The sequence below is a fragment of the Camelus dromedarius genome, chromosome 9, assembly GCF_036321535.1.
Source record: "Camelus dromedarius isolate mCamDro1 chromosome 9, mCamDro1.pat, whole genome shotgun sequence".
In the NCBI taxonomy this organism is placed as follows: Eukaryota; Metazoa; Chordata; class Mammalia; order Artiodactyla; family Camelidae; genus Camelus; species Camelus dromedarius.
In genome coordinates this window covers 2,840,795-2,867,454 of record NC_087444.1, presented here as the reverse complement: position 1 = coordinate 2,867,454, position 26,660 = coordinate 2,840,795, and the positions used below count along the sequence as shown (strand labels likewise).

At 35.1% G+C, this 26,660-nt stretch overlaps 1 protein-coding gene and 1 non-coding gene across 7 annotated transcripts in view; both read right to left on the bottom strand.

The window, feature by feature from the left end:
* MTF2 (metal response element binding transcription factor 2) overlaps window positions 1-26,660 on the bottom strand; it is a 55,889-nt gene that overhangs the window by 9,459 nt on the left and 19,770 nt on the right. For 3 of the 6 annotated variants that reach the window (XM_010975616.3, XM_064488722.1, XM_064488721.1), the window contains 8 exons: window positions 17,582-17,780; window positions 17,381-17,462; window positions 13,366-13,461; window positions 13,027-13,127; window positions 12,490-12,638; window positions 10,498-10,593; window positions 9,539-9,607; window positions 8,597-8,720 (listed from right to left, as the gene is read on the bottom strand). In XM_010975616.3, the coding sequence (XP_010973918.1) occupies window positions 8,597-8,720; window positions 9,539-9,607; window positions 10,498-10,593; window positions 12,490-12,638; window positions 13,027-13,127; window positions 13,366-13,461; window positions 17,381-17,462; window positions 17,582-17,780 (916 nt within the window). The remainder of the gene's footprint in view (window positions 1-8,596; window positions 8,721-9,538; window positions 9,608-10,497; window positions 10,594-12,489; window positions 12,639-13,026; window positions 13,128-13,365; window positions 13,462-17,380; window positions 17,463-17,581; window positions 17,781-26,660) is intronic. The other 3 variants (XM_010975624.3, XM_064488724.1, XM_064488723.1) reach the window with 2 other exon arrangements.
* LOC116155001 (small nucleolar RNA SNORA70) lies at window positions 25,450-25,584 on the bottom strand. The gene has a single exon (XR_004139035.1). It is a non-coding gene; the product is annotated as a small nucleolar RNA SNORA70 (small nucleolar RNA).

The window sequence follows — 26,660 nt, the reverse complement described above, 5'->3', positions numbered from 1 at the left end:
AAGGAGAAAGTTTAGTGCTCATTCCTCTTTATCATACCACCTTCCTATTGTATTTCTGAAGCCTCCAATGATAATTTCTATCCTTTAATAGGAGAAATAATGGACTAGACTTTAAAGTTTGAAAGAGAACCAAGATGTCCATCTAATTCAAGTTTTCACTAATACTGCAATCCCTTTTACAGTCCTGATTGTCCCAAAACCTTGGTTTCAATACTACCACTGAGGAAAGCTAACGAGGCAACCAATGAAGCTCATCCCATGGGTGGACAAAATCCTTCCTAACCAGAACTCTTTCATTCTCTTTCACAAGACAGTTCTTCAAATATCTGACAGCAGCTACCACGTCCAAAATTAGGTTAAAGTATTCAGCAGCCCCACTACATTATTTCATATTAAACTTGGCTAAATAATTCCATCCTCTTTCTTGTCCCCCACTCCCATCTCAACTCTAAAATCTTATCAGATGAACTGCTATTAAGCCAAGTATCCTCTCTTAACGCTGCTTGTTCCATACTGTTCTCTGTATATTTAAGCCTAAAAGCAAAATTTTATAACTGTTGTTAGTTTGATTTCATTTTCAGCTCAGTGTTTAAGGCGATCTTTTCTCTTAACTCTGTCATCCTTCTTGAATTGAGGATAGAAACAAAGACAAACCCTTTGGTTCTCCACCAGAACGTCCCTCAAGAATATTTCCAAGCCCTTGACTTGCTTTTGTTACTATTATGCAGCTAGTTACAAATCCATTTAATTTTCATTTTAACGAGTTCACACTTCAATATCTTACATGAAACTGAGTTATACTATGTCTACACCATGCACATTAGTTACTATTTGACATACCAGTATCGCTAACCATATCAAAAAGAAACTAGCATACTTAACAAACGTGACTTATTCTAATAAATTAGGAGACGTTTTTCTTACTGCTTTTTAAACCTTCACAAGCGATATATATGAAAAATCCGCTCTACAATTTTACTGACATTCCACAACAAAAGTTTCTAATTTCTCAAATCCACTCCTTTTTACTTTTTGAAAATCACAGCAAACTCTCTTCTTTCTTTTGGTTCTTATTCTCTGTGGTTTCTCCGAAGTTTTATCTGAAAGCGCCTTCAGCACTCCAGGGCTATCTTGCATAGAGGGTGTTTCAACATGCATAATGCAGTCTACCGCTCCCTTTCTGTATTTTGAAAACTGAGAGTACAAATATTATAACATAAATCTAATCATCTGTATTAGAAGAGTATGATATTCTAGTCATTCCACTCGACCATGAGGTTTACAACATGCATCTTCAACAGAATAATCATTTTTGTTCCTCCCTCTACACACACTAATCTCACACTATGTTTCTACTTTTAAGGGTGTGTATTTCTGTATAGATATAAATGCTGTTACGTACAGTTAAAACTATTCCCTTCAATAAAATATATCCTTCAATTACCAATATTGAATTCCACATCACCTAGGCTTAAGTATGCCAATTTAATCTGTCTGCCAACCTATACACTGTATGCTAATATACTCAAGGTCCAAGTATTTAACTAGATTTCTTATAATTTTCACTTAAAAGTATACCACCTGTACTATACTACATTTTTCTCTAGCCAGAACATAGTTTCTGCCACAGTGTTTCATTTGAATTTTATCTGTACTTTTCTCCCTACATCCTTCAAGTGAGGTAGCACTCAGTATACTCTGCTCTAACAACCTTTGGGTGTTTAAAATTTAAGACCACAATTAATAGACGAGTGGGTTGTCCTCACAGAAATAAAATTTCAAATCACATTAGGAATCAAAGACAAATGTAAACAGGCAGATTCTCCTTCTCCAAAATAAAATCTGGTACAATCCCATTCTAAACACCTTATTCTATATAAAAACCCTAAGCAATTTTTGAGGTGTCAAATGTATATTACATATTCTTACTAACTCAAAGAAAATATTTCAAAACGTAACAGTTTCTCAAATAGCTATAGTCAGTCTATATGATAATCATTAAGATACCAAGCTCCAAAAATGTTTAAAAAAAAAATCACATAGAAAATGATACAAAATTATCATTATGTTCTAAAAGTTTCAGCTTCTCTTCACAGCAATGGTGAAATTAATCAACTAAGAACAAGATATATAATATATAAATGCTAAATTTGCCTCCTGGTATAAAAGGATATACAGTTGACCCCTGAACAACATGGGTATGACCTGTGTGGGCCCACTTACACACGGATTCTTTTCACTGAATACATACTACAGTACTATGCTGTGGTTGGTTAAATCTGTGTATGCAGAGCTGCAGACAGGGCCAGCCGACTGTAAAGTTACATGCGATTTCTGACTGCGAAGAGTGTCGGTGCCTCTAACTGCATTCTTCAAGAGTTAACTGTACTCTCTAAAATGTTTAGTATTTTTGAAATTTCTTTTTGTTATTAAAAGAGGTCACAATATTTCCTTTATAACAATTTTTAAAAAGCACAATATACTAAACAGATACAATTGATTCATTTTAAGACTGCTCCAAGTAACCAGAAATCTAAGTAAGTATTTATCAGGCTTCCAAAACAACACAGTAATACCATTAGTTTAGTCAATGTCATCATATGTAAAATTAAGTTATAACTTAGCTCAGAAATGCTTAAGTATAAATGACTGCCTCTCTGAGGCTAGGCGTCCATCATATATTTCTAAATAAAATTCCATAAAAATCTCAATCAACTTGTCAAATCACAAGATTTCTTTCGTTTTACCTAGATGGCGGGTAGAGGAAAAAACTCCACATTTAAGAGAGTAAACTGCAACTATTTTTCTGTTTTGTTTCATTTTTAAGGAGAAACCTCTAGCGCAAACGTCTTTTGTCATGTAATCTATATTATGTATAATAAGAACTAATGTTCAAATCTATGGTTTCCAATCAGAGAAAATCAATCAGATACGAAGGGCCAACAGTATTATGTCACTTTTTTACAAAGTGAAGTATAGTCAGTTATAATGTGTCAGTTTCTGGTGGACAACATAATGTGCCAGTCATGCATATTTGTATCATGTATTTGTTTTCATATTTTTTCATTAAAGGTTATTACAAGATATTGGATATAGTTCCCATGCTATACAGAATTTTTTAAATCTATTTTTATATATATAGTGACTAACATTTGCAAATCTCAAACTCCCAAATTTATCCCTTCACATCCCCTTTCCCCGTAACCATAAGCTTGTTTACTATGTCTGCAAGTCTGTTTCTGTTTTGTAGATGAGTTCATTAGTATCTTCCTTATTCTTTTTTAAAATTCCATATATGAGTGATATCATACCGTATTTTCTTTCTCTTTCTGACTTACTTCACTTAGAATGACAATCTCCAGGGTCCATCCATGTTGCTGCAAATGGCATTATTTTATTCTTTTTTATGGCTGAGTAGTATTACATTGTGTAAGTATATCACAACTTCATTGTCCAGCTGTCTTTCGATGGACATCTAGGTTGCTTCCATTTCTTGGCTATTGCATGTAGCGCTGATGTGAACACTGAGGTGAATGTATCTTTTCGAATTAAGAGTTCCCTCCAGATATATGACCAGAAGTGGGATTGCTGGATCATATGGTAAGTCTATTTTTCATTTTTTGAGGAACTGCCATACTGTTTTCCATAATGGCTGCACCAAATTATGTTCCCACCAACAGTGCAGGAGGGTTCCCTCTTCTCTACACCCTCTCCAGCATTTATCGTTTGCAGACTTTTTAATGACGGCCATTCTGACTGGTGGGAGGTGATACTTCATTGTAGTTTTGATTTCCATTTCTCAGATAATTAGTGATACTGAGCATTTTTTTCATGTGCCTATTGGCCATTTGTATGTCTTCATCGAAAAATTGCTTGTTTAAGTCTTCTGCCTATTTTTCGATTGGGTTGTTTGGTTTTTTTGTTGTTGTTATTAAGTTGGATAAGCTGTTTATGTATTTTGGAAATTAAGCCTTTGTCAGTTGCATCATTTGCAAATATTTTCTCCCATTACATACACTGTCAATTTGTTTTGTTTATGCTTATGCTTTCCTTTGCTCTGCAAAAGCTTGAGTTTAATTAGGCCCCATTTGCTTATTTTTGCTTTTATTTGTATTGCCTGGGTAGACTGCCCTAGGAGAACATTGCTAAGATTTATGTCAGAGAATGTTTTGCCTATGTTTTTTTCTAGGTTTATATGGTCTTGTCTTACTTTAAGCCTTTAAACTATTTTGAGTTTATTTTTGTGTATGGTGTGAGGGAGTGTTCTAACTTCACTGATTTACATGCAACTGTCCAGTTTTCCCAACATCACTTGCTGAAGAGACTGTCTTTTCTCCATTGTATTGTCATGCCTCCTTTGTGAAAGATCAAATTAGTGTCGGTCTGTGAGTTTATTTCTGGGCTCTCTATTCTGTTCTGTTGATCCATGTCTGTTTTGTGCTGATACCATGCTGTTTTGATTACTGCAGCTCTGTAGTAATGTCTGAAGTCTGGGAGGGTTATACCTCCAAGCTTTGCTCTTTTTATTTGGTACTGCTTTGGCAATTCTGGGTCTTTTGTGATTCTATACAAATTTAAGGATTATTTGTTCTAGTTCTGTGAAAAAATGTCATTAGTAATTTGATAGGAATCACATTAAATCTGCAGATTGCCTTGAGCAGTATGACCATTTTAACAATATTGATTCTTTGATTCCAAAAGCATGGGATATCTTTCCATTTCTTTAAGTCATCTTTAATTCCTTAGTCAATGTTTTGTAGTTCTCCACGTACAAGCCATTCACCTCCTTGGTCAGATTTATTTCTAAATATCTTGTTTTCGATGTGATTTTAAAAGGGATTGTTTCTTTACTCTCTTTCTCTGGTATTTCATTGCTAGTGTAAAGAAATACAATTGATTTCTGTATGTTAATCTTGTATCCTGCTACCTTGCTAAATACTTTTATCAGCTCTAGTCGTCTTCGTGTGGAGCTTTTAGGGTTTTTTATACACAGTATCATGTGATCTGCATATAGTGACAATTTTGCCTCTTCTCTTCCAATTTGGATCCTTTTTATTTTTTTCTTGCCTGATTGTTGTGGCTAGGAATTCCAAAACTATGTTGAATATAAGTGGTGAGAGTGGGCATCCTTGTCTTTTCCCGATTTTAGTGGGAAGGCTTTCAGTTTTTCACCACTGAGTATTATGCTGGCTGTAGGTTTGTTATAAATAGCTTTTAATATGTTGAGATATGTTTCCTCTATACCCACTTTGGTAAGGGCTTTTTTATTTTTTATCATAAATGGGTGCTGAAATTTATCAAATGCTTTTTATGCATCTATTGAGATGATCATGTGATTTTGTCCCTTCTCTTGTTGATGTGCTGTGTACCACATTGATTGACTTGCATATGCTGAACCATCCTCGTGTCCCTGGGATGAATCCAACTTGATCATGGTGTATAATCTTTTTTATGTGTTGTTGGATTCTGTTTACTAATACTTTGTTGAGGAGTTTTGCATCTATGTTCATCAAAGATATTGGCCTGTCATTTTCTTTTCTGTTAGTGTCTTTGTCTGGTTTTGGTATCAGGGTGACAGTGGCTTCACAGAATGAATTTGGGAGTATTCTTTCCTTCTCAATCTTTTGGAAGAATTTCAGAAGGATCAGTATGAGTCCTCCTTTTTATATTTGGTAGAATTCCCCAGTAAAGCCATCTGGTCCTGGACCTTTGTTTGTAGGGAGGTTTTTTAGTGCTGATTCTATTTCTAGTGATCAGTCTGTTCAAGTGGTCTATTTCTTCCTGGTTCAGTCTTCATGGACTGTATGTTTCCGGAAACTTGTCCATTTCTACTAGGTTGTCCAATTTGTTTCTATATAGCTGTTCATAGTATTCTCTTATGGTTTTTTGTATTTCTGTAGTATTGACTGTAATTTCTCCATTTTCCTTTCTCATTTTGTTTATGTGTGTCCTCTCCCGTTTCTTCTTGGTGAGCCTGGACAGAGGTTTGCCAATTTTGTTTACTCTTTCAGAAAACGAGCTCTTGGTTTGATTGAAATTTTTCAATCATTTTTGAAATCTCTATTTTATTTTATTCCTCCCTGATGTTTATATTCTTTCCTTCTGCTGACTTGAGGTTTTGTTTGCTCTTCGTTTTCTATTTTTTTTAGGTGATAGGTTAGGTTGTTTATTTGAGATTGTTCTTATTTTTTGAGGAAGGCCTGTATTGCTATGAACTTCCCCCTTAGGAGTGCTTTTGCTGCATCCCATAGATTTTTGTGTGGTTCTATGTACTACATCATTTTATATAAGGGACTTGAGTATCCTCAGATTTTGGCATCCAAAGGGGGTCCTGGAACCAATCCCTCATGGATACAGAGGAAAAACTATAATTAATGTTATTTTATAAAAAGATTTTGAATACAAATATAAATAAGAAAGAAAATTTTTGTTAACTTAATTTTGGGTTAGTGACAAAATTCAGCCTGCAATTCAATTTCAATTAACTGAAGATTTACTACTTTAATAATTTGGAGTAATACAATATTTGTATTATCTTTGTTTCTATTATCACAAACATTTAAAAGTAAACTAAATGAAAATCACTGAATAAATATTACTGACATAAATTCTATGGTCTCTTTATTATTAAAATGTCACTCTAAAAACCAATTATAATTACAATATGAAGATGTAAAATATTACTACAGAGAATTAAAACCTAGAATTATATCTGTAATTAACTGGTCTGAGGATGGGGTGGCTAACCTAAGAAGTCTGAATATTTTCTTTTTTTAATGCAGAGAAAGAGCAATGAGAAGTGATTAGAAAGTTACTTGCTCTGATAATAAATCTGATGGTTCAAAAAAATGGAAACACTCCTCCGAAAAGCAAAACTTTTCTTTTGTAAAGTTTTATTAGATTGTAATCATTCTTCTCTTATTTTTAAATACAAAGAGATACATTTTCTCATTTTTGCAAAGAAATTGAAATTTCTTATTTGTAAGACATTATCTCACAGGCTACAGAAAATAAAACCATGTCTCTACTGCTGAAATAAACTTTTTCTGATATATATCAAAAGTTCAGCTGGAACTCAGATAACTGAAATTCATAAATTGAACTCATATTTCAAAAACAGACTATAATTTTTATTATTTTCTATTTTCAGCCTCTTTAATAAAATCTAAATATTATGTTTGTAATTAAGAAATCATAGCATTTTAAATAAATAAAACAATTTGAGTTTTTACACACATGCCGACTGTCTACATGAAGTAACTAATGCAGAATTCAATCATGTAAAACATAAAGCATATTAACAGGAATACAGATGTGATATCTGAAGTGCTAAAAGAACCACAGCTAGAAAGAATTTCAAATGAACATATTAGAACATTAAATATTAAGGTGACTATAAAGAACACTATAGTTATTAGTGCCTTACACACTTTTCTATTACTAATCGGTTCATTAAAATGTACCAAATTTATAAGTTGCTCACTTTTTCCCAAATAGCATCTGAAAAAAACAGCTTTTAACAGAAAATAAGAGTATTATGTTCCAATTTCTAACACTCAAAACATCTTACCTCAATTTATTTTAATATCTTTGATTTTAAAATCTAAGTATTCCACAGGTGTTTATTTTATGCAACTGATCTACACTAACCAACTTTTAAGTAAATGTGCATTATGCACTTGGTGATGCCCCATAAACCCCCCAAAACAACAATAACAAAACCTTTCATGTCCTGTTTGACATGAACCTTATAAACTGACTCATGTGTAAAAGCTACAAATGCAGAAATTTTTCCTAAATTTCAAATCCATTTACATAATTTTTACCTCAAGAAGTAATACATGACTAAAATTCACACATCTAATTCCACACATTATAAAATAAAATTTTTAGTTAACCTAAGAGTAATTAATACCTGTAGTTCAATAATTCTAAATAAATGCTAAAAAAAAGGTAAATATTATTGTTATTCTAGTTACTTCTTTGTGCTATTCTGTAGTTTCAAAATCTTCAATGATCATGCGTTAACTTTTATATTGCTTTTTTTTTTTTAAAAAAGACACTTTGTAAACCAGCATGAGTGGTTGCACTTTGCAAATGTAAAGCAAAATGAAATGCCAGAATGAGGGGGATAAGCTCCAACTCAGTAGCTACACTCTCTAGCTCATTATTGTGACATTATTTCTGGGTCCCACCATTCCTGGAAGTCAAAGAGATAAAAGAGTACCAACAAGAGAGGAAGGAAGAGTGTTGGTTACATCTCTAAGTTTATAGAAAACTTAGAACAAAAGGAGGAAAAACCATAAGATATCAATAATAAGGATTTCTCTCTCCTTTTTATCTTTAACTACAGATACAGAAAATGGAAAAATCAAGCAATTTACTTCTCTTACATCTTCCCTTCAGTCAATAGGCAACGAATAGGAGAATGAGGGCTGATCCTAATGTGGTTACCAAAGTTATTTCTCCCTAACTAAAAATGAAATGCTACTTTAGCTGCATGGCTTACACACGTGTCTTGGTTGCTTTTAACAAAAACAAAACACAACAAAAAAGACATCAAGTAGCTAGTGAAGTTAGCTCTAAGACCACCTACCTCTCCAGGGTGCAATCTATCCCAGTTTTCATTAATATATGTCATAAGCTCAAGTTCAGAATCAAAGTATTTCTTCTTGTGAATAACACTTAGGTTGTAAAGGCATAGGTGTGCTATATCTACCCTGGAGTCCAAAAATAATCAAAATATATGAAAACAATGTTTTTGGTTATTGTTTGAAAAAAAAAATCACACAATATTTTTATAAAACCAGCAGTTAAAAAATCCAAAGTGAAGTATTTGGATGAACAGAGGGTTAATATATGTCATAGTCACAATAAATCATTACATGTGAAAATAAATGAAAAATATTAACATTTACTTATCCTGAATAGTAACTAAAGACTAAAAGATATTTTATTTCTTAAAATGCATTCAAAGATCTGACTTTAAGAAAAAATAACTTACAGTCTAACAATTCATGTCTTTTCATTATTACATACACACTAAAAAATTAATCATACATTAACACACTTTATCTGATTCATGAGTTAAATCTTACCTTCTCCTAAAATATATAAAACATTTAACAAAAATTTCTAAGTCCTACTATAAGCATTTTCAGGAAATCTCAAAAATTCACGTACTTTCCATGCCTAAGAATTACTAAACTGAGGCAGAAATCATCATATTTGTTATAAGACTTTTCTCTCTTCTACTGTATGCTATGCTGAAGGTCCAAAAGAACTAGAAATTCTAAAAAATATTTGAAAGTTACTTTTTATGCCATTAGAAACTGAAGGGCCTTATTACTTGAGCAATAAATCTAGATAATTCTTGGGGAAATGACCTCAGGCTTAAAGATTAAATACAGGAAAAGAAATAAAGCCAGACATAAAGAAGAAATTTTTATTTAAGCCAAGTAAATGTATATAAAGCTTCATCCTGTAGGCTTAAAAATATGGCTCTTTTTTGTTCCACATCAGAAATGTCCATACTTACCACTGTAATGGTAGACGTTTGAGGTATTCTGGTCCAGAACTGCAGACAGAGCAAATAAATGTATAAAACCTACGGGGAAAAAGTTGCATACTGAGTAATCAAGAGACCATAGAAATTATTTAACAATTAAAATTAACACTCAGCAAGTACATATCCTCCAAATGACATAAGGACTGATATACAAAGCAAAATAGAATTTGAATCATGACGCTGTGATTTAAAGAATTTCTGTTCCAGTAATGACAAATAACGAAATAGTTTGTATCTGGGGGGGAAGAGGCAATTTCTTTAAACATCAGACACCTTCAGAGTTCACATACAGATTCATATACAGGCATACTTTACGAATGACTGTGTACACCAGGGATTGTGATGTATGCCCCCATGAACACTGTTACTTTCAATGCTCAAAACAATCTGGTAAAATAAACCCAGAGCAGACAAGTTGACCTTCCTAGGGTCAGAAAAATACCAAGTGGCATAAGCTAAGATTTAAACCCAGGGTTTCTGATGCCACACGTAATTTTTTCTTCTTAGAACTCTCTGCTATTTCACATTCACCTAATGCAAAGGTCTGCCTTTAGAAATTTTTTAGATCTAAGGTGTAAAATTGTGTGCAAGGTTCTGTGGCCCTTTCCAACTCTCTGTCACAGGATCCCTTTGAGGTTCTTTAAAAGAAAGGACCAATGAGAATACTTTAGAGTATTGTGGGGTAATAGGAGCAATTATAAATCACTGACTGAATACTTAAAAACTTTCTGCAGTAATATCCAGAAGTATAAATATTATGTGTTTTTAAAAATTACCCATAATTTAAGTGTATTATTCAGCATTTTCCCTGTAAGGTGAACCTTTTACAAATCACTGTTAAAACTTTAAGAAATGTGAAAATGCAAACACAGCCACTATTTTTAAAAAACTAAAAAAATTAATCAGTAAAACGCAAATGCCCGTCTCACCTGTCTCCAAACAGCATTGGCTTTTGAAGGCATTGCACACAAGCTTCATGAAACCACTGCTTACATTTGCAGCATTGGAGCATCTTTAAATACCAGCTGTAAGAAAAGAGTTAAGATGAGAATGACTACTTTTCATGACTTTTTTTAAAGTGGCACTATGCAGAATATAGTTCTGATTATAGTATTACATTTCTGATACAAGAAGTGTTTAATTTTTTCTTCCCCAAAAGGTTATTAATACTGACCATTTCCTCCTCTCTTTTATTCATGAGAATTTACAAACTCTTAAAAGTGGCATTTACTATTTCTTGTCAACAAGTGCCTGGTTCCTACACTAGGAACGAATCCTTGTCAAAGCACAAGCTTCTGACACTGACAGTCTCAGAGGTCACTAATGTGTAGAACTATTTGCCCCATATACCAAATGGCCATAGACAGCTTTATGCTTTCACTGCATTTCTCTTATTCTTGTTCATTATAAAATGAGAAGGGATATGCCAATTTAATAAATTTTAATAATTAAAAATCTAAAATTCTACCAGGTGTAAAGGCTTTATGACAGATTCTGTTCTTTTTAATAGCTGAAGGTACAAAAACTGAATCTATAGTACATGATTTAAATATATTAATATCCTTATCTGCCATTCAAATAATGCCTTTTCTCTGAATAATTCTTTTGCTTAATAAGTGAGCCCCAAGCGAATTTTAAGCCATACACAGGCAAAGGCAAGACTACTATTAAAATCATTCAATCAAAAGACTAATGAATACTATGTGCCAGGTACTTTAGGAGCTAAAATTAAAGTGTTAGCAATATCAAACATAACATAGTTGATGTAGTCATGGTCTTTAAAGTAACAACGAACAATCGGCCTCATAAAATAATGTCTGTAATGGTTTCCACCTACTTTGAACAATACTTTAAATGCAAGGTATTAATAAGTAAAGGAGAAAGATCAATCTCTAGGTTCACTGTATCTCTTTTATAAGTGATTCAAAGAAACCAGACAGAATGCTTCTTAAAAATGTAGGTGACTAAAACTGAAAAATGTTATAAAACTTTTAAACTACAAATAAAAATTCTGTAAGATTAGAAACAAGGTAGAATGAAGAACTAAAAGTCCATTCATTTATACATTCACTTATTCACATCTTCATCCCTGGACACCTTTTATGCCCCAGCATTCTCCTAGACAGCGTTCCTGTCTTAAGAGAAGCACAGAGTCCGATAAGGAAAAAGATACAAGAAACCAATAATTACAATTTAAATAGAGTTAGATGTTAATGTACATTTTAAAAAATGTACTACAAATACTATAAACAATTTGGATTAATATCAGCTTGTATGAAAAAAAGAACTAAATGTTTCAGGTGACCACCTACAACCCAAAATGAGACAAAAGAATATGATGGGACAACCAAACAGAGGTAATAAAATCTCTCTTCACAACAACAGAAGCATAATGTCCACTCTAATAGCCACATTACATTCTGGCAGACTATTTCTGGAAACACTGCGTTTTCTCATCATCGCACCGTATTTCAAGAGTAAAATTTCAAAACCTGGAGAGCAACAGAGTTTGGAAAGCATATCATAAAGAATGTTTTATGGGAATGGAGATTTTAGCCTAGAAAAGAGAACACTTGGTATGTAAGCCATAGGAACAGGAAATATGATGACTGGATTGAAATATTTTAAGAGCTACCTCACAAGAAAGATAAGATATACGTGTTTGATTCCAAAGAGCAGAATGAGAACTAGTGATCAGAAGCTGAAGTTCTAAACATTCTTAGGTAGAACTCTAACTCATTTATACAGCAAATATTTAATGATAAAGATGAATAAAACTACAGCCTCTACTTTCCTTCATTGTTATTTTCATGCATTTACAATTCATTATCACTCGCACAATCACAATCAACAAAAACAGAGTAGACAATATAAGCAATTAAAAGTTACTTTAAGGGCATCAAGCATCTGTGTTTACTCACTCTCCAGGGCCTCCACAATAGCAGTAACACTGCTGGACGTTGGTTTTATGACCCGCGTCCCATTCGAGGTCTGCCACACTGTAGGGCAACGTCTGCTTCATGACTTGCAATGCTTTGGCATTTGGTCCTTTCTTAAGCGCACCACCCCTCTATATTAGGGGAAAAAAGTTATTTAAAAGAGTGAAGGATAAAATTTTAAATACAATTCTGTAATTTTAAAATGCTTCTGAAACTTCTGAAGAAATTTTGATTCTAAATTTCTTACCATATCACAAACTGTTTGACCAATAATAATCTTTATTTATTTTGTCTTTTCTTTCAAATTATTGCCCCAATTCCAAGACCACTATCAGAAAACAAGTGTAAGAGTAGCTGCAAGTCACTTAAGCATCACGAGTCAAACAACAGCAGCACCTCTCTCTACCCAGCGCTGATTGCTTACTTCATTCAACTAAACTTTCAACGTACACAGTCATTACGTTGATAGTGCCTTATAAATTCCATTTAGGGCTTTAGCCCAAAACACTTAAAAGATACCTTTGTTGTTGTTGCAAAAACACACTGTCGACAGAGCCATTTTTCATCTGAATCAATCACACTGGAATCAATATGAGGTGTGTGACACAACTGATGGTATCCTTAATATCAAAAAAAGCATAAAGCAAATGCTATTTTATTAATAAATACTGCAACACAATTTCAAGAAGGCATTTTAGTATTCTCTTTTCCTACATTAATACATTTACAACTGATGAATAAACTTATGGTAACAGCTTCAAATTACCAACGTAAAGAATTTTTAATCATTAATCTTCAACAGGGGTATTAAGTATAAAACAAAACTTTCCCACAAGATTCAAAGAAGTCAATGTTTACCTTGGCCACACTTATCACATATAACCATTTCATTGGGAGCTTCTGAATACTCTTCTTGACATATTGTACAGACCATTTCCCCACTTCCAGTGGCTCCTGAAATATTTAAAATATACCTTAAAAAGACAGGCATAATAAAGAATTGTTTCATATAACAAAACTAGTTTTTTGACCCAGTAAGTGGCCCATATCCACAATGTTTGTTCACTAGATCATAATGGCATCTTCTCAGAGCAAAGTACTATACACAAAATGCTGTCTCTGCTCCCTATCTGTGTTCTTCCCACCTCTAATTTAAGATGCCTTACTATCTACATTCATAATTTAATCTGCTTTTTGGCAGAGGGCATAATTTAAACTGTTCTCAGGCAGGATCATTCACTGCTAATATGCCCATTCTCGTAGGGGAGAGGAGGGCAAGAGAAGGGGATGTTCTGTAAACACTAGACCTACTCACCAGAACACACGTCTACCCATGCACACGTATTCACTCACCCAACACTGCCAAACGTCATGAGACTAAAGAAAAGGGGCAAGGAAACAGCAACGACTCCTTTCTCTCTAGATTCATAACATTTCTTTTTATTTACTAATTTATAAAAAAGGCTGAATACCAGTTATTTAATCCCCAGCTTCTGAAATCTGGAAATACGGTGCAATAATGTACCCTTAACAAAATTCCACTGCAACAGTTAGGGGTTCCACAGTTCTTAATTACACTTTTCACCTGAATAGATAAGTTATTTCTTCCTCAAACATTTTTATTCTAAAAATAATTTTATTCTCCAAATTTAGAATACAATTTTACCACTGTAACACAATTATTTCCGATATTCTCTTCTCATCAATTTCAATATACATCATTAAAATACCAATACACACGATTCAGTCACATACCAATGATAAAAAAATGTATAATTTTCTGCTATGAACCAAGGATTGTTAGGCTCTTGATACGTATTATTTTGCTTAATTCTACAACTTGGTAGATAAATATCCTATTCATAGAGAAGAACTGAGGCTCAGAAAGACAAAGTAACTAACCCAAGGACCCTCAGTCACAGAGCATCAAGGCTAAGATTCGAACCCAGATACACCAGAGTCCACATTCTCTCCACTGTAAAATGCCTCCTTTCATTAATATTATGTAATATTTCTTCCATCAAAACCATTTTCACACTGTAGTTTTCAAAATTATGGCTTCTAATAGCTGCATAATATTCCATCCAGTGGAAAGAACCAAATTTACCTAATTACGCCTCTATTTTTAGATATGCAGGTTATCAAATTTTTTGCTTGTTCGTTTTTTGCATTTTTCCTTGGTTGTTTTGGCTTTTGTCCTCCTCCCTTCTCTCCTCTCCCAGGCTTTGTTCATTTGGTTGGATGTGGCTTCCCATAGTTTCTTAGTTTAAGGTTTCAGTCAGGAGAGCAACCAGCCTAGAACCTCTCAGTCCAAATCTGCAACTTCCTGGAAAAGGACCAATAGTCCCAGATTGGGGTAGGTGCCTGATCTGACTCTCACTGTAACCACATGGACTGGTGTGGGGAAAGGCAGGTCCTCAGAAAAGAGGTGCTGAACCAACAAACAAAAGTGTTCACCTCAGGAAACAATCCTGAGGAAGCAGAGAACCGCCTTTACTTGCGAAACCCAAGTATGTCTTTTTTTATCAAGTTTACAGAAACTTTCTGTGTAGCTTAGTGGCCTTCTGAAGTACCCCTTACTCTAAATCCAATTGATTATAAAGCATTTCATTTAGATAGGCCACATTTTTTGTTGTTAAAATAAAGCTACAGCACATATTTTCAACCAAATTTTTAACTTTTGGATTATTTCTTTTGAATAAATTGCTACGAATGACTGCCATATAGATGAAAGCATATAAAACATTTTTATGCATTTAATGCAACTGTTAAGGTAATATCCAAAATAGAAATTTATACTGCCACCAGCAGTGTATCATTTTCACAGAAACTATAACAGTATTAGGTATTACAATTAAAAATCCTTTTAAATTTATTTAATGGTTTTAACACAGTATCTCCCCATTGTAATGCACATTTCTTTGACTACTATGACTAGAGATCTCCTATTTATGTGAACTTTTTAAAAGGCTCTTATTAGATGAGTGAAATTACTCTAATGTATTATTTTGATGTATAACTACTATACAAAGCTACACTCTACACTAGAATCTTCCGTAACACCATAACACAATTTTCAGGTTCACTTGTTCATTTTATAGCAACTCCAAGTTACAGGTGTGCAACTTTCTGTGTGTTAGCAAAGAGTTAAATGGCCCAGGAGCTCTCCTGTCTAATTCTAATGACAGAAAAAGGAGCCAGTGAGGAAAGAACCACAGGCCACGGAGCTGATGCACTGGGCAGGCCACGTGTCGAGTAGGACCCCTCACTTTCACTACTACTTTCTACCTCTAGGTACAACTGGTTTCCTTCTTCCTTTCTGGAAGAGGGGAGGAAAGAAGCAGGGAGAGAGGGAAGAAGGAAACAGAAAGCCAGATCTATATTTAACCCACAGGAACCTCAAAAATGCAGAAAAGTTGAAAGGAACACACAGCTAATAGAGGGGAAACAGAAGCAGTATAATATGTTCCAGCTCCAGCAGAGAGACCCATACTTACACTAAGAAATAATTCTGTATGCAGGTAGTAAGATCTGTTCAACGTCACTACAGTTGGAGACCACCTGTCCTCCTCCTACCCCTTTTCTCACTGACCCCTCAATTTGAGATTCACAACCTAATTTTAGTCCTTTAAACTGATCAGTCCCAAAAATGGTAAGTTTCCCAAAAATGGTAAGTTTCTCTGAAAGACATTTTACTAGGGTAACAGCTATTGAGTTCCCCACCTAATCCTTGAATACCATGTATAAAGATGGCAATGAGAACATTCCAATTCCTTTCCCAAAACTTTTTATTCTCTAAGAAAAATTAACAGTGAGATTAAGAAATAGAACACAGGATAAAGCTGCACTTGGGATTCAAATTAAAAACCCAATGGATAAATACTTCAAGGAATTTATGTCTCCTTTCTACAACGGGAGATACAAAAATGCCTTAGTGCAGGCCCGTCAACCCAGTAAAAAGAAAACCACAAGTGGGGCTTTGAGGGGAGGGTACAGCTCAATGGTAGAGAGCATGCTCAGCATGCACGAGGTCCTGGGTTCAATCTCCAGTACCTCTATTAAGAAAAAATTTTAAAATAAACCTAATTAACACCCCTCCCAAAAAACTTTTTTTAAAAAGTGGGGTTTTAGTGGATAGCAAAAATATTCTGACTTTTAATATTCACAATTTTTCATAAATAAAGCACTTTCCATGAAAGAGATGCCTGGAATAACACCTGTGCTTAACAGATGCAAAGGGCACACAGCAACTGCAGTTTGAGAACACAAAAAGCAGTACGAGAAACATACCTATAACCAAAACAAAGCATACCAGTATTCATTTTTACCTGCACCCAAATACAGCCTCATTTTCCTATCTAAACATAAAAACCCGTAATTAAGCAGTAATTTTAAACCACTCTTATTAATGAATACTCTAGTACTCTAAAGCTAATGAATATGTTCAAATTCCCCCAAACATCTGGCAAATAGTACGTTCTCAACAAATACTAGTTCTCTGTGTTACTTCGTACTAATGTAAGTAACAGTTAAGGTGAAACTCAAAGTATCACTCATATTAGTAGCTAAAAATTTTTCTTCAAAGTTCTTAGAAGGGTCCTAACAATAATTTATACAAGCGTATCAGTGATGCACCCTTCCTCTAATTTACCACTATCCTAACAGAGCAATTGTTCCTCTCGTGGTCTGTAACAGACTGTAACACTCTGAACACTGTGAAGAATACACTGATTTTCTTTTAGCCTCTCCTCAAAAGTGACCATGAGTTATCTTAATACACTGTACTTAACAGACAACACGAGAAAACGATAAGCCGAAGAAGTTAAAATTGCAGTATAAATCATGTCCAAGAGAAATAGTAGCTAGCACCTGCCTGTTTGAATGTCCTTCCAGAGAACCCAGGATTTAGAACTGTCTTCAAATATGATGAAGCAGCTCTGTTTCAATATGTTTATCTGAAATAAAGAGGAAAACATATGATGATATTTTAAAATTAAAAACAAAGTTAAATTTAAATTAAAGATTATTGAACGTTAACTGCAAAAACAGCAAAAGCTTTATTAAGGTAACTTGCCTTTTTGATAGTTCCAAGATAAAACAAGCCATCTGACCATCTAGCTAGGACATCCTGACCCTCTTCAAATTTACATGCTGGCTTTTTGACTTTATGTCCATCCTGTAAAGACAGCTTGGTCAAGGATGTTGGGGTCTTTTGGTTTCGACGTAAAGGAGACCGCTTGTGGACCAGTGAATTACCTGCCCCTGTAGAGTCTCTGTTTAGGAGATTTAAAAAAAAAAGTGTAAGATTGATTTACTTATAGAACTTATTTTATACCAGTGATGTACTTCATGTATTAATCAAAAAATTTTATTTATTAAAACCCTTAAATTTAGGGAAAATATTAACAAGTACCTCAATCTAAAAAAAAAAAAAAAAAAAGTACCTCAAATCACAAATATTCTTTGGAAACAAAGAGGTTTAAAACAAAATGATAGCAATTCTCAATATTCATTCAGTGTCAACCTTAAGTGAGGCCAAGATTCAGCAATCACTCCAAGGTAACATATTCAGGGCAGTTATCATCAAAACAGCAGCTCTAAGTAGAAGTGGGTAGGCCATGGTCATGAGCAAAGAATGCCTTGAATCTCATGACTGGGTTTAGATAAACCAGAAGTTGCATGGCATAATTTCATAAGCTTTTGAGAAAGAATAAAAACAATTATGCCACATGTAAAAATCACACTAACCAGTGACTCTGGGTACCTGGGCATATTCAGCTCATTGGAAGGGTAGCTGTGATCCCCCTACAGGGAGTCACTACTGAATTAAGCCTCATTATTGATGGAAATATGTCACTATCCCGCAAATGTGTAGACTGGAAGTTTAAAAAAAAACCTGAGAGTCACCAATTCACAAAGTCATATTCAAATAAGAAGCCAAATGTAAGATCATTTACATTTTTTTAAGTAAAAGACCCCAAAATTACATTGTAATTTATATATTAGTTATTACATAAACAGCATAGCATATCACCATCAACTTTCATAGGGGTAACAAAGCAGTATTTGTTTGGTTTCACTTTCCCAATTTATTTTATTAATTAAACATATAACAATATGTAAAACTAGATAGATGATAATTCAAAAATAGCACAAAACTTAAGTAAAAACAAACAAAACAAATGGAGAAGAAAAAATGTTTCCAATTGGGAAAACCTATTTTCAATTCCTAAGAACAGACAAATTATGGGAAATTCTGTCACAAACTATAACATGAATGAACCTTGAATATGCTAAAGCAAAATAACCCAGACAAAAAGGATGGACATTGTATAATTCCACTTACACAAGGTAATTAAAGTAGTCAAATTCATAGAGATAGAGAGTAGAATGGTGGTTGCCAGGGGCTGGGAGGAGGGAGGCATGGGGAGTTAGTGTTTAAAGGGTACAGAGTTTCAGTCTGAAAGATATATTACATTTAAAAAATATCCAAAGGAGTAATAACTAATATCATCCCAAATTTGCAAGAAATCATCAATCTATACATCAAAGAAGCTAAACAAACTCCAAAGAGTTTGCAAAAGAGATCTACATTCAGACACACCACAGTAAAAATGTAGAAAGACAAAGAGAAAATCTTGAAATCAATCAATCAATCAATCAATCAATCAATCAATCGTCACATACAAGGAAACCCTAATAAGAGTAAATTGTCATTAGAAACAATGAAGGCCAGAAGGCAGTGAGATGACATTCAAAGTGCTGAGGGGAGAAAAAAATTGTCAGTCAAGAATCTTATACCCAGCAAAACTGTCTTTAAAAAATGAAGGTGAAATAAAGATACTCCCAGATAAACAAAAACTGAGAGAATCTGTTGCTAACAGAGCTACCTTATAAGAAATACTAAAGGAAGTTCTTAGCACTAAAATCAAGTAAACCAAGGTAGAAATTCAAATACACACACACACACACCCCACTGGAAAAGTTAACTGAGTAATTATAAAAGACAATACAAATGAATATTTCTTCTAAAGCAAGCCTATGAAACAGTATGTATATAACTGCAGTTGTTAGGCCTGTAACATATAGGAATGTAACAACACAAAGGAGGTGGTGGGAACAAAACTATTTAAGTAACAACACCAGACAGTCGCTCCAATCTATAGGAACAAATCAAGAAAACTAAAAATGGTAAATAAAAAGTAAATATAAGTGAAGTGAGTGCGTCACTTTCAGAAAATACCTACCATAAACCCAAGCTAGTCGTTGTTTCAAGTACAAAATGGTGTTCCATGAAAGTTACTTTAGCTGGCAACTCAAACAATGGCATAAATACCTTATATATATTTCCTATTTCATCACATACTATATTAAAAACCTAAAATTCAAGATTAAGATTTAGTGAAAATAATTTTTACTTTCATGAAGAATGTTCTTCAGTGAATTAGGGATTTGTATGTGCATGTGTGTTACACGTGTGTTTTGTTTGTTTTACTGTGAATGCTCAAAAATGAAGAATACTAGCACAGTTTGAAGCTTTGTTTCATGCTAAGGTACACAATCTGACCACACTTCAGTACTATAATTAAAAGGATTAGAAGTCTGACAAGATGAGGGCTAGAGAGAAGTAAAAATGGATGAATCACTACAATAAATTTTATCAGCAGGAATGCTCAATGCCAAGTTGAGAACTTTCTTTCTCTAGACAGTAAAACAATATAATACCTTCAAAACAGTATGAAAATTACTCTATCAGCAAGCAATTTTCTAGAAAGCTAAGAATTCAGTGGTCACAGAGGGATTTTGCTTCCCCTAAGGGTAACTTAAAAGCCTGAGCAATATAGTTACAGGTTAGAAATGACCTCAATAGAATGCCAGGGTGACTACGAGGGCCCAGACTCTTCCATTTGCAGAGTGCAAGATGTACAAAAATCAGAATTGCAAACATTCCCAGATACTTTCTTACATTCTGTTATTGCTTCAACAAATTCTCTCCCTTTTTCTTTTTGATGGCAACGTCTGTCTCCATCTTACTCTCCACCATCTTACTCCCACTACACAGTAAGGTCTTTAGACCATAAGAAATGAACCATTAAAATTTTTTTCCCATCTCCTACTGCTTGCAACTTGCTTCTGTTAATATTCCTGCTGTATTGTGTTTCAATGATATCTAACCTAATGACAGCTGCCCTTGATTTCTTATGCCCTTTCCCACCACTATCTCCTTAATTTTTCCCCTTCCATTCACAACCAAACCTCTGGGGAAAAGTTACTTGAGTAACTACTGTGTACTCAACCATATATTAAGCTTTCTGCATATTTATTCATTCGCAAATCATTTCTTAGCCCCTATTATGAGCCATTTACTGTGCAAGGGGAAGAGAGATAATACTCAGAACAATGCCATGAAGACACTTTTATAGATGATGATCACAAATCCCTTTTTACAAATGAAAAAACTGCAACTCTAAGAAAACAGATTAAACAACTTCACCAAGGTTATACAACTATAGACCAGAGCCAGCATTCAGCAAATCTTTCTATTGGCACCTTCCCATTAGCATTCACCCATTCTTAAAAACTTGCAAGGGTTGTAGAGGGGAAAAAGGAGAACTAAAATTTCCTTGATTCCTTGTGCCCCTTCCACCACTTCCCCTTATTTTTCCGCCCATTCATAGCCAAATCTGTGGGAAAAAGTTAAACACACTTAACTGACTCCACTTGTACAGTCCTCCCCACCTAGTCTTAAACCCACGGAAACACACTGCCCCACCAACCCAAACACTCCACCAGGGAATGCATGTCTGTGATACTCTCATTCAGTTGTATCCTCAATGCTCTACATAGGGCAGGGTACGTAAAAGACAGAAAGGTTATATGGAATTTATAAAGTTCAACTCAATTAAAGAAAAATCTGTATTTAAAGTGACTTTTTTTCTAAAAAATAACTATGCACAAATAATTTCAGTTTTGCTCTGAGTAAACAACAGACTCTAATTCACATTATAAGGTGAATACACCAGTTATCCATACAAACACGGAAAACATAAATCATGTATTACATAAAACAACTTTAATAAACAGATATTTTACAAAAGTATTTCCCTCTTTTAAAATTCCTCTGCCCAAAGAAATTTTAGAGAAAACAAAGAAAGGGCAAATGATCCACAACACACACCTCAAACGTAACTAGGATAAACAGTGTACATTTTCCCCTCTAAGGAACTTCCCTCCCAATATTGTCACTGATCACTTCCTTTCTCTCTAGAAACATACAATACAGGTAACAGTAGCAGGAGTCAAATCATATTTCAAGAATACTCACTACTACGATCACTATTTGCTACACTATTTGACAACACACACAGAGACTACTTCTATCTATAATGCTACCATTATTAGAGAGGCATTTTTTCCTCATCACCACCACCGATACCCATCTTGAAATAGACTGTCTGGACAAAGCAGCTTCTTCCCTTGAAATCAAGTGGAGACCAAGGGTTCTAGCCACTTCTTCCTTCTTGGTTTACTATCCTGCAATAAATAAGACCTTGACTTAAGAACTTGGGAATTGGGTACGTAATTCAAAAAGTGTGGCTTTTTCCCTCCCCACCCATTCCCCAATTTATCCTCCCAGCTAACTAGAACACTACATGTGTATTACTGGTGAGACCATGGACAGTTTATTTCATCTGTCTGAAATAACCTCTGAGGACTACTACAAGGCTAACATTAAAACACATGGGTTCAGACTTGAAAAAGTATAATTTCTCAAAAATGGTAGAAGAAATATTAAAAAATACAACTCAATTTCAGGTTAATTATTTTTCTTTCAATAAATACTTGGTAAGTACCTGTTCGAGGCCTGGTGAATAAGGTAGTCAAGATCCCTATCTTCAGCACCCAAAATTTTGGTAGGGAAGACTCAGCTAGACCTTCCTTCTTAAGGCTGCTTTCCCAAAGCCCATCCACCAAGTTCAGTTTAGACGTTTAGTAAACCGTAGTTCTCTCATCACTGTACTTCCCACACTGTGCTCCATATGCCTACTTACTTGCCTTTATCTACTCCTCACCCACTAGTTTGTACTCTGAAAGGGAAAAGACTGCCCCATTTTGTTTACCATTACTTCCCCAGGACCTAGCACAGGGCCCAGAATGTAGTAGGAACACAATAAATAATCAGTACATTACCAGTAGTAACTGGTAATTTAATTAAAAGGCAGTATCTAAGAGCCAAAGGACTCACCTCCCTAGCAGGAACTTTCATCCCTCTAACTGCTCTGCTTAAGGTTTCCCTCCTCTTCTCTGACAAACCCAATAAGCCATGATAAATCCACTACAATCATGTCTCTGGCACCCATGCCACTAATCTTCAACCCATGAAGTATCACTTGGCAGCAAAGAAAGGAAAGGAAGAAAGACCTAGTCCCAATTCACCCTGCCACCTCCCACTGGAGCACTCCCACCCTCTTACTCACTCCAATCCACAAAGTCAAAAAAATATGCACTGGCGGAAGAGAACAGTACTGCTAAAGGAGAAAGGGTAGGAAAAACCTATTCTGCTGTCATCCTAACCCCAAGCGTCACAGGTCCTGATCAATCTCACCTCGTTCAAGAGCAAAAGCTGCCATCCTTCCCAGGCTCTTTCCCACAATGTCTTCCCTTCCCCAGGAAAAGTAGCACATGTGTGGGTATATTACATACGAAGTATATAACGTAACCTAACAATGATGCCACTTTCGGTGGGGCCTTTCACATACATACAGTTAAATTCACGAGGCCACGGATGGTCAAAGCAGAGCACAGGTACAAGGGAAGCAGAAGGCAGTCTACCAAAGCTTGGCCCGGCATTAAAGCATTGAGGGAGGAATTCTCTTTTATCTCTTGAGGCAAGGATAGTAAAATAAAGCCTGAGACTGGCTGCTTTCTTTCCGGCTGTGATTTCAATGAAAGTAGAACACCAAAGGGGACCAGGGTCAGACCTACAGGACAGAAAGTATAAAGCAGGCAGCCTAATGGTTGTTCTACACAAATCCTTAGTTTCAGAAATAATAAAGACATAATAATGCATACTTAAAAAAAATCAAGTACAGAAAGGATTAAAATGAAATGCAGTAGTTCCCCACCAACCCCTTTCCACAATCCAGTCCTGCTCTCCTGAGTCTGGTGCTTTCAGCTCTTTCTTCTGGGAGGCACCACTGTATTTTTAAATAACGTGCTTATATTTCTCTTTTTTAACTGATCAATTTCAGATCTGACTATTATAAAAAATTATATCACTAACTCCCTTTCTCTATAAATCTTACTGGACTATTTTCATTAAATCAATAAAGTTTTACTTAATTAAAACTGTTAAATATTAATCACTGCAAAGCTAAATGGCATACATTTGTTAAACAATCTTTCTTACTCACTTTTTATTTTTCCCAAAATTGCTTATTAATATGCCCCTTTATTGTCACCTTGTTTCAAATTGTCAGGGATAATTTCACACTGTTCTTATTTCCACAGGTAACTCCAGCTTCTAGAGTTCTCCGTGTTCCTGTACCAATCTGCATTGATTACCCTCTCAGCCCTGTCATCTTTGAAGTTTGCCTTATCACTTTGTTTTCTCGAACACATACTCTTATGCTGGAGCAGTGACGCTTGCAATAAAAAGATGTGTGCATCTAAATTTTCTGAATCTTTATGTATCACACTATTTCAGTCCTACCTTCACAACTGATAGCTTTCTGGATACTGAAATTTATATTGAAAAGAATTTTCCCTCAAAAGTCTGATGGTATTCCTATACTACATCCAGCACTCAGCATTGATGATGAAAAATCTGATGCTGTTCTGATTTTTTCTCCTTGGTAGGTTACCGATTTTTTCCCTTTAGGAATTTTTTAGGTACTTCCCTTATCATAGTTGTCTTTAAAATTCCTAAGGATGTGTTTAGATGGAGACTTTTCCTTCAATCATACTTGTTCAGCTCTCAGTAAACCCTTTTTATTACCTATTCATTCAGGGATCATTTCTTCTGTTTCTTTTGGGCACTCCTTTCACGCAGCAGACTATTCTCAATTATTGAATAATCCTCAGTTATCCACTAACACTTCAAATTGAGGTTATAAGAATTTATATGGGAATTCTCCATACGTTATGCAGTTTCACATGTTATCCAGTCTGCTGAGCTTTGCTTTAGGGTGGCTAGATGGGAAGTCAACACTTAGACTGGAAACCTCTAAATGCCAAGATGTGAAGGTCTTTCTTCAGAACCCCCTCCACATTCTTTACCTGAAGGGCCAGACAACTGGGTGTGGTGGGGAGTGTCCATACTTCTACCACCTGTGGCTGTTATCATCTCCTCCTTCACCTCGCTGGAACACCTGGTCAGGGTTGCTACTAGTGGCTCAGAATCAGCAGATACCTTAGTTCTACTGCTGGGCAACACTGAGCAACACACATTCAGTTACAGCACAAGGTTGAATCTTGAAACCATTATTATGTGCAATAAGGATTAGGAACATTACAAATACTTTGTTGTTGTTTTTTTTTTTACAAGGAACGTAGGTTTTTTTTATGGGCATGAGTAAGGAGGGAATGGCGCCAAGGCTCTCATGAGTGCAGGGCCTGCCATTTGTCAAGGGGGCAATGATTAGGGATGTATCTGACCCCACAGCCATGTGGGATGAGCTGCTTTTCTGTTACCATGTTTTCAAATTCATCTGCATTATATTTAGTAAATCCCCATTTCTTAAAGATGTTGATCTTCTGGTGGCCGGGGAACTTAAACTTGACCCTGCATAGGGCCTCAATCACATGTTCCTTGTTCCACAGCTTGGTACAGATGGACATGATGACTTAGCCAACATGTGCTCTGGGGCTTTCCAAAAGCACCACACCTTTCTGGAGCCTAGGTTGGGAACAACATGCCAGACATGAATGTCCACTGGGAAAGGATGTCTCCAAGGTCCCTTAGCGCAACCCATACAGGCAACAGGCTGCATACACTACCAAAGAAGCTGCTGTTTGCAGCCACTGCACACTGGGCCCCCACAAGGAAAAGAGCACAGCCGGCTTAATTAGCTGCAGACATTACAAGTAAGTTATACGACAAATTACAGACTGGCTGACTTGGAATTCTAATCCCCTTATAATGGATTATATGCAAAAATACAGACTCATTAAACAACTAACTCATACACTTTTGTCTCTACTTGCTGAAAGCTGAAAACTGTATATCAGAACAATATACTTTCTAATTAACCAGATCATTTAAGCAACCAAAACAGCCCAGTCCCCAAACTGTTTTGAAGAAGAGTCCAATAAAAGTTAAGGAAAATCTGATTTAATTTAAACTATATGGCTGTGGTCATTCAGTAAATATTTGCTGAATGCCTGTAACGCGCCAGGTACTGTGCTAGGTGGTAAGAGAAACAAGTATGAAAGAATATATGACATAATACCAAGGACCCACAGCCTAAGTGGGGAAACAAAAAGGCATACAAAAACAATGTAACAGAATTCCTATACTTAATAGACTCAAAAAGAATTTCTAATCTATCCAGGAGCAAGAAACAAGGTCAGTCAAGACTTCATTGGCACTCAGCTATTAACCTGAAAGATTAGTAGTTTCCCAGACGAACTTCAGGAGGGCTTCGTAAGCCTAGGGAATATATGCAAACGCACAAAGTTCAAAGACAACACAGTTTTCTAGGACCAAAACTTCAGTGTAGTTACAGCTCAAATTACAACATAGAGTAAGTGGCAAAGATAACAGTGGACAAATGAAAAAGGCCCAAGTTATAAAGGTTTAAAGATCTTCCCTCTCTGTCTAGTTCACTGCTATGCATTCCATGGATCTAGCCCATAACAGGTTTCTGATACTGGCTGAATGAATTAACGTAAATAAATGAATAAATGCATTCAGAGGAGACAAAAGATGAGAACTCTCATAACTCTACAACAATCTACGAACAAGAAAAGAATAACATGAATAAGGACCACAAAGAAACTGGAGTGAAAAAAAGGCCCTGGGTAGTAGGGTTTTGAGTAACCTAATTCATATACTTTACATTTTCCAAGGTTTTATTTTAATTATCATAGAATGACCATGAAATAATTTTACAAGTGGACTGGACAGATACTAAGAATTAACTCGATATGAT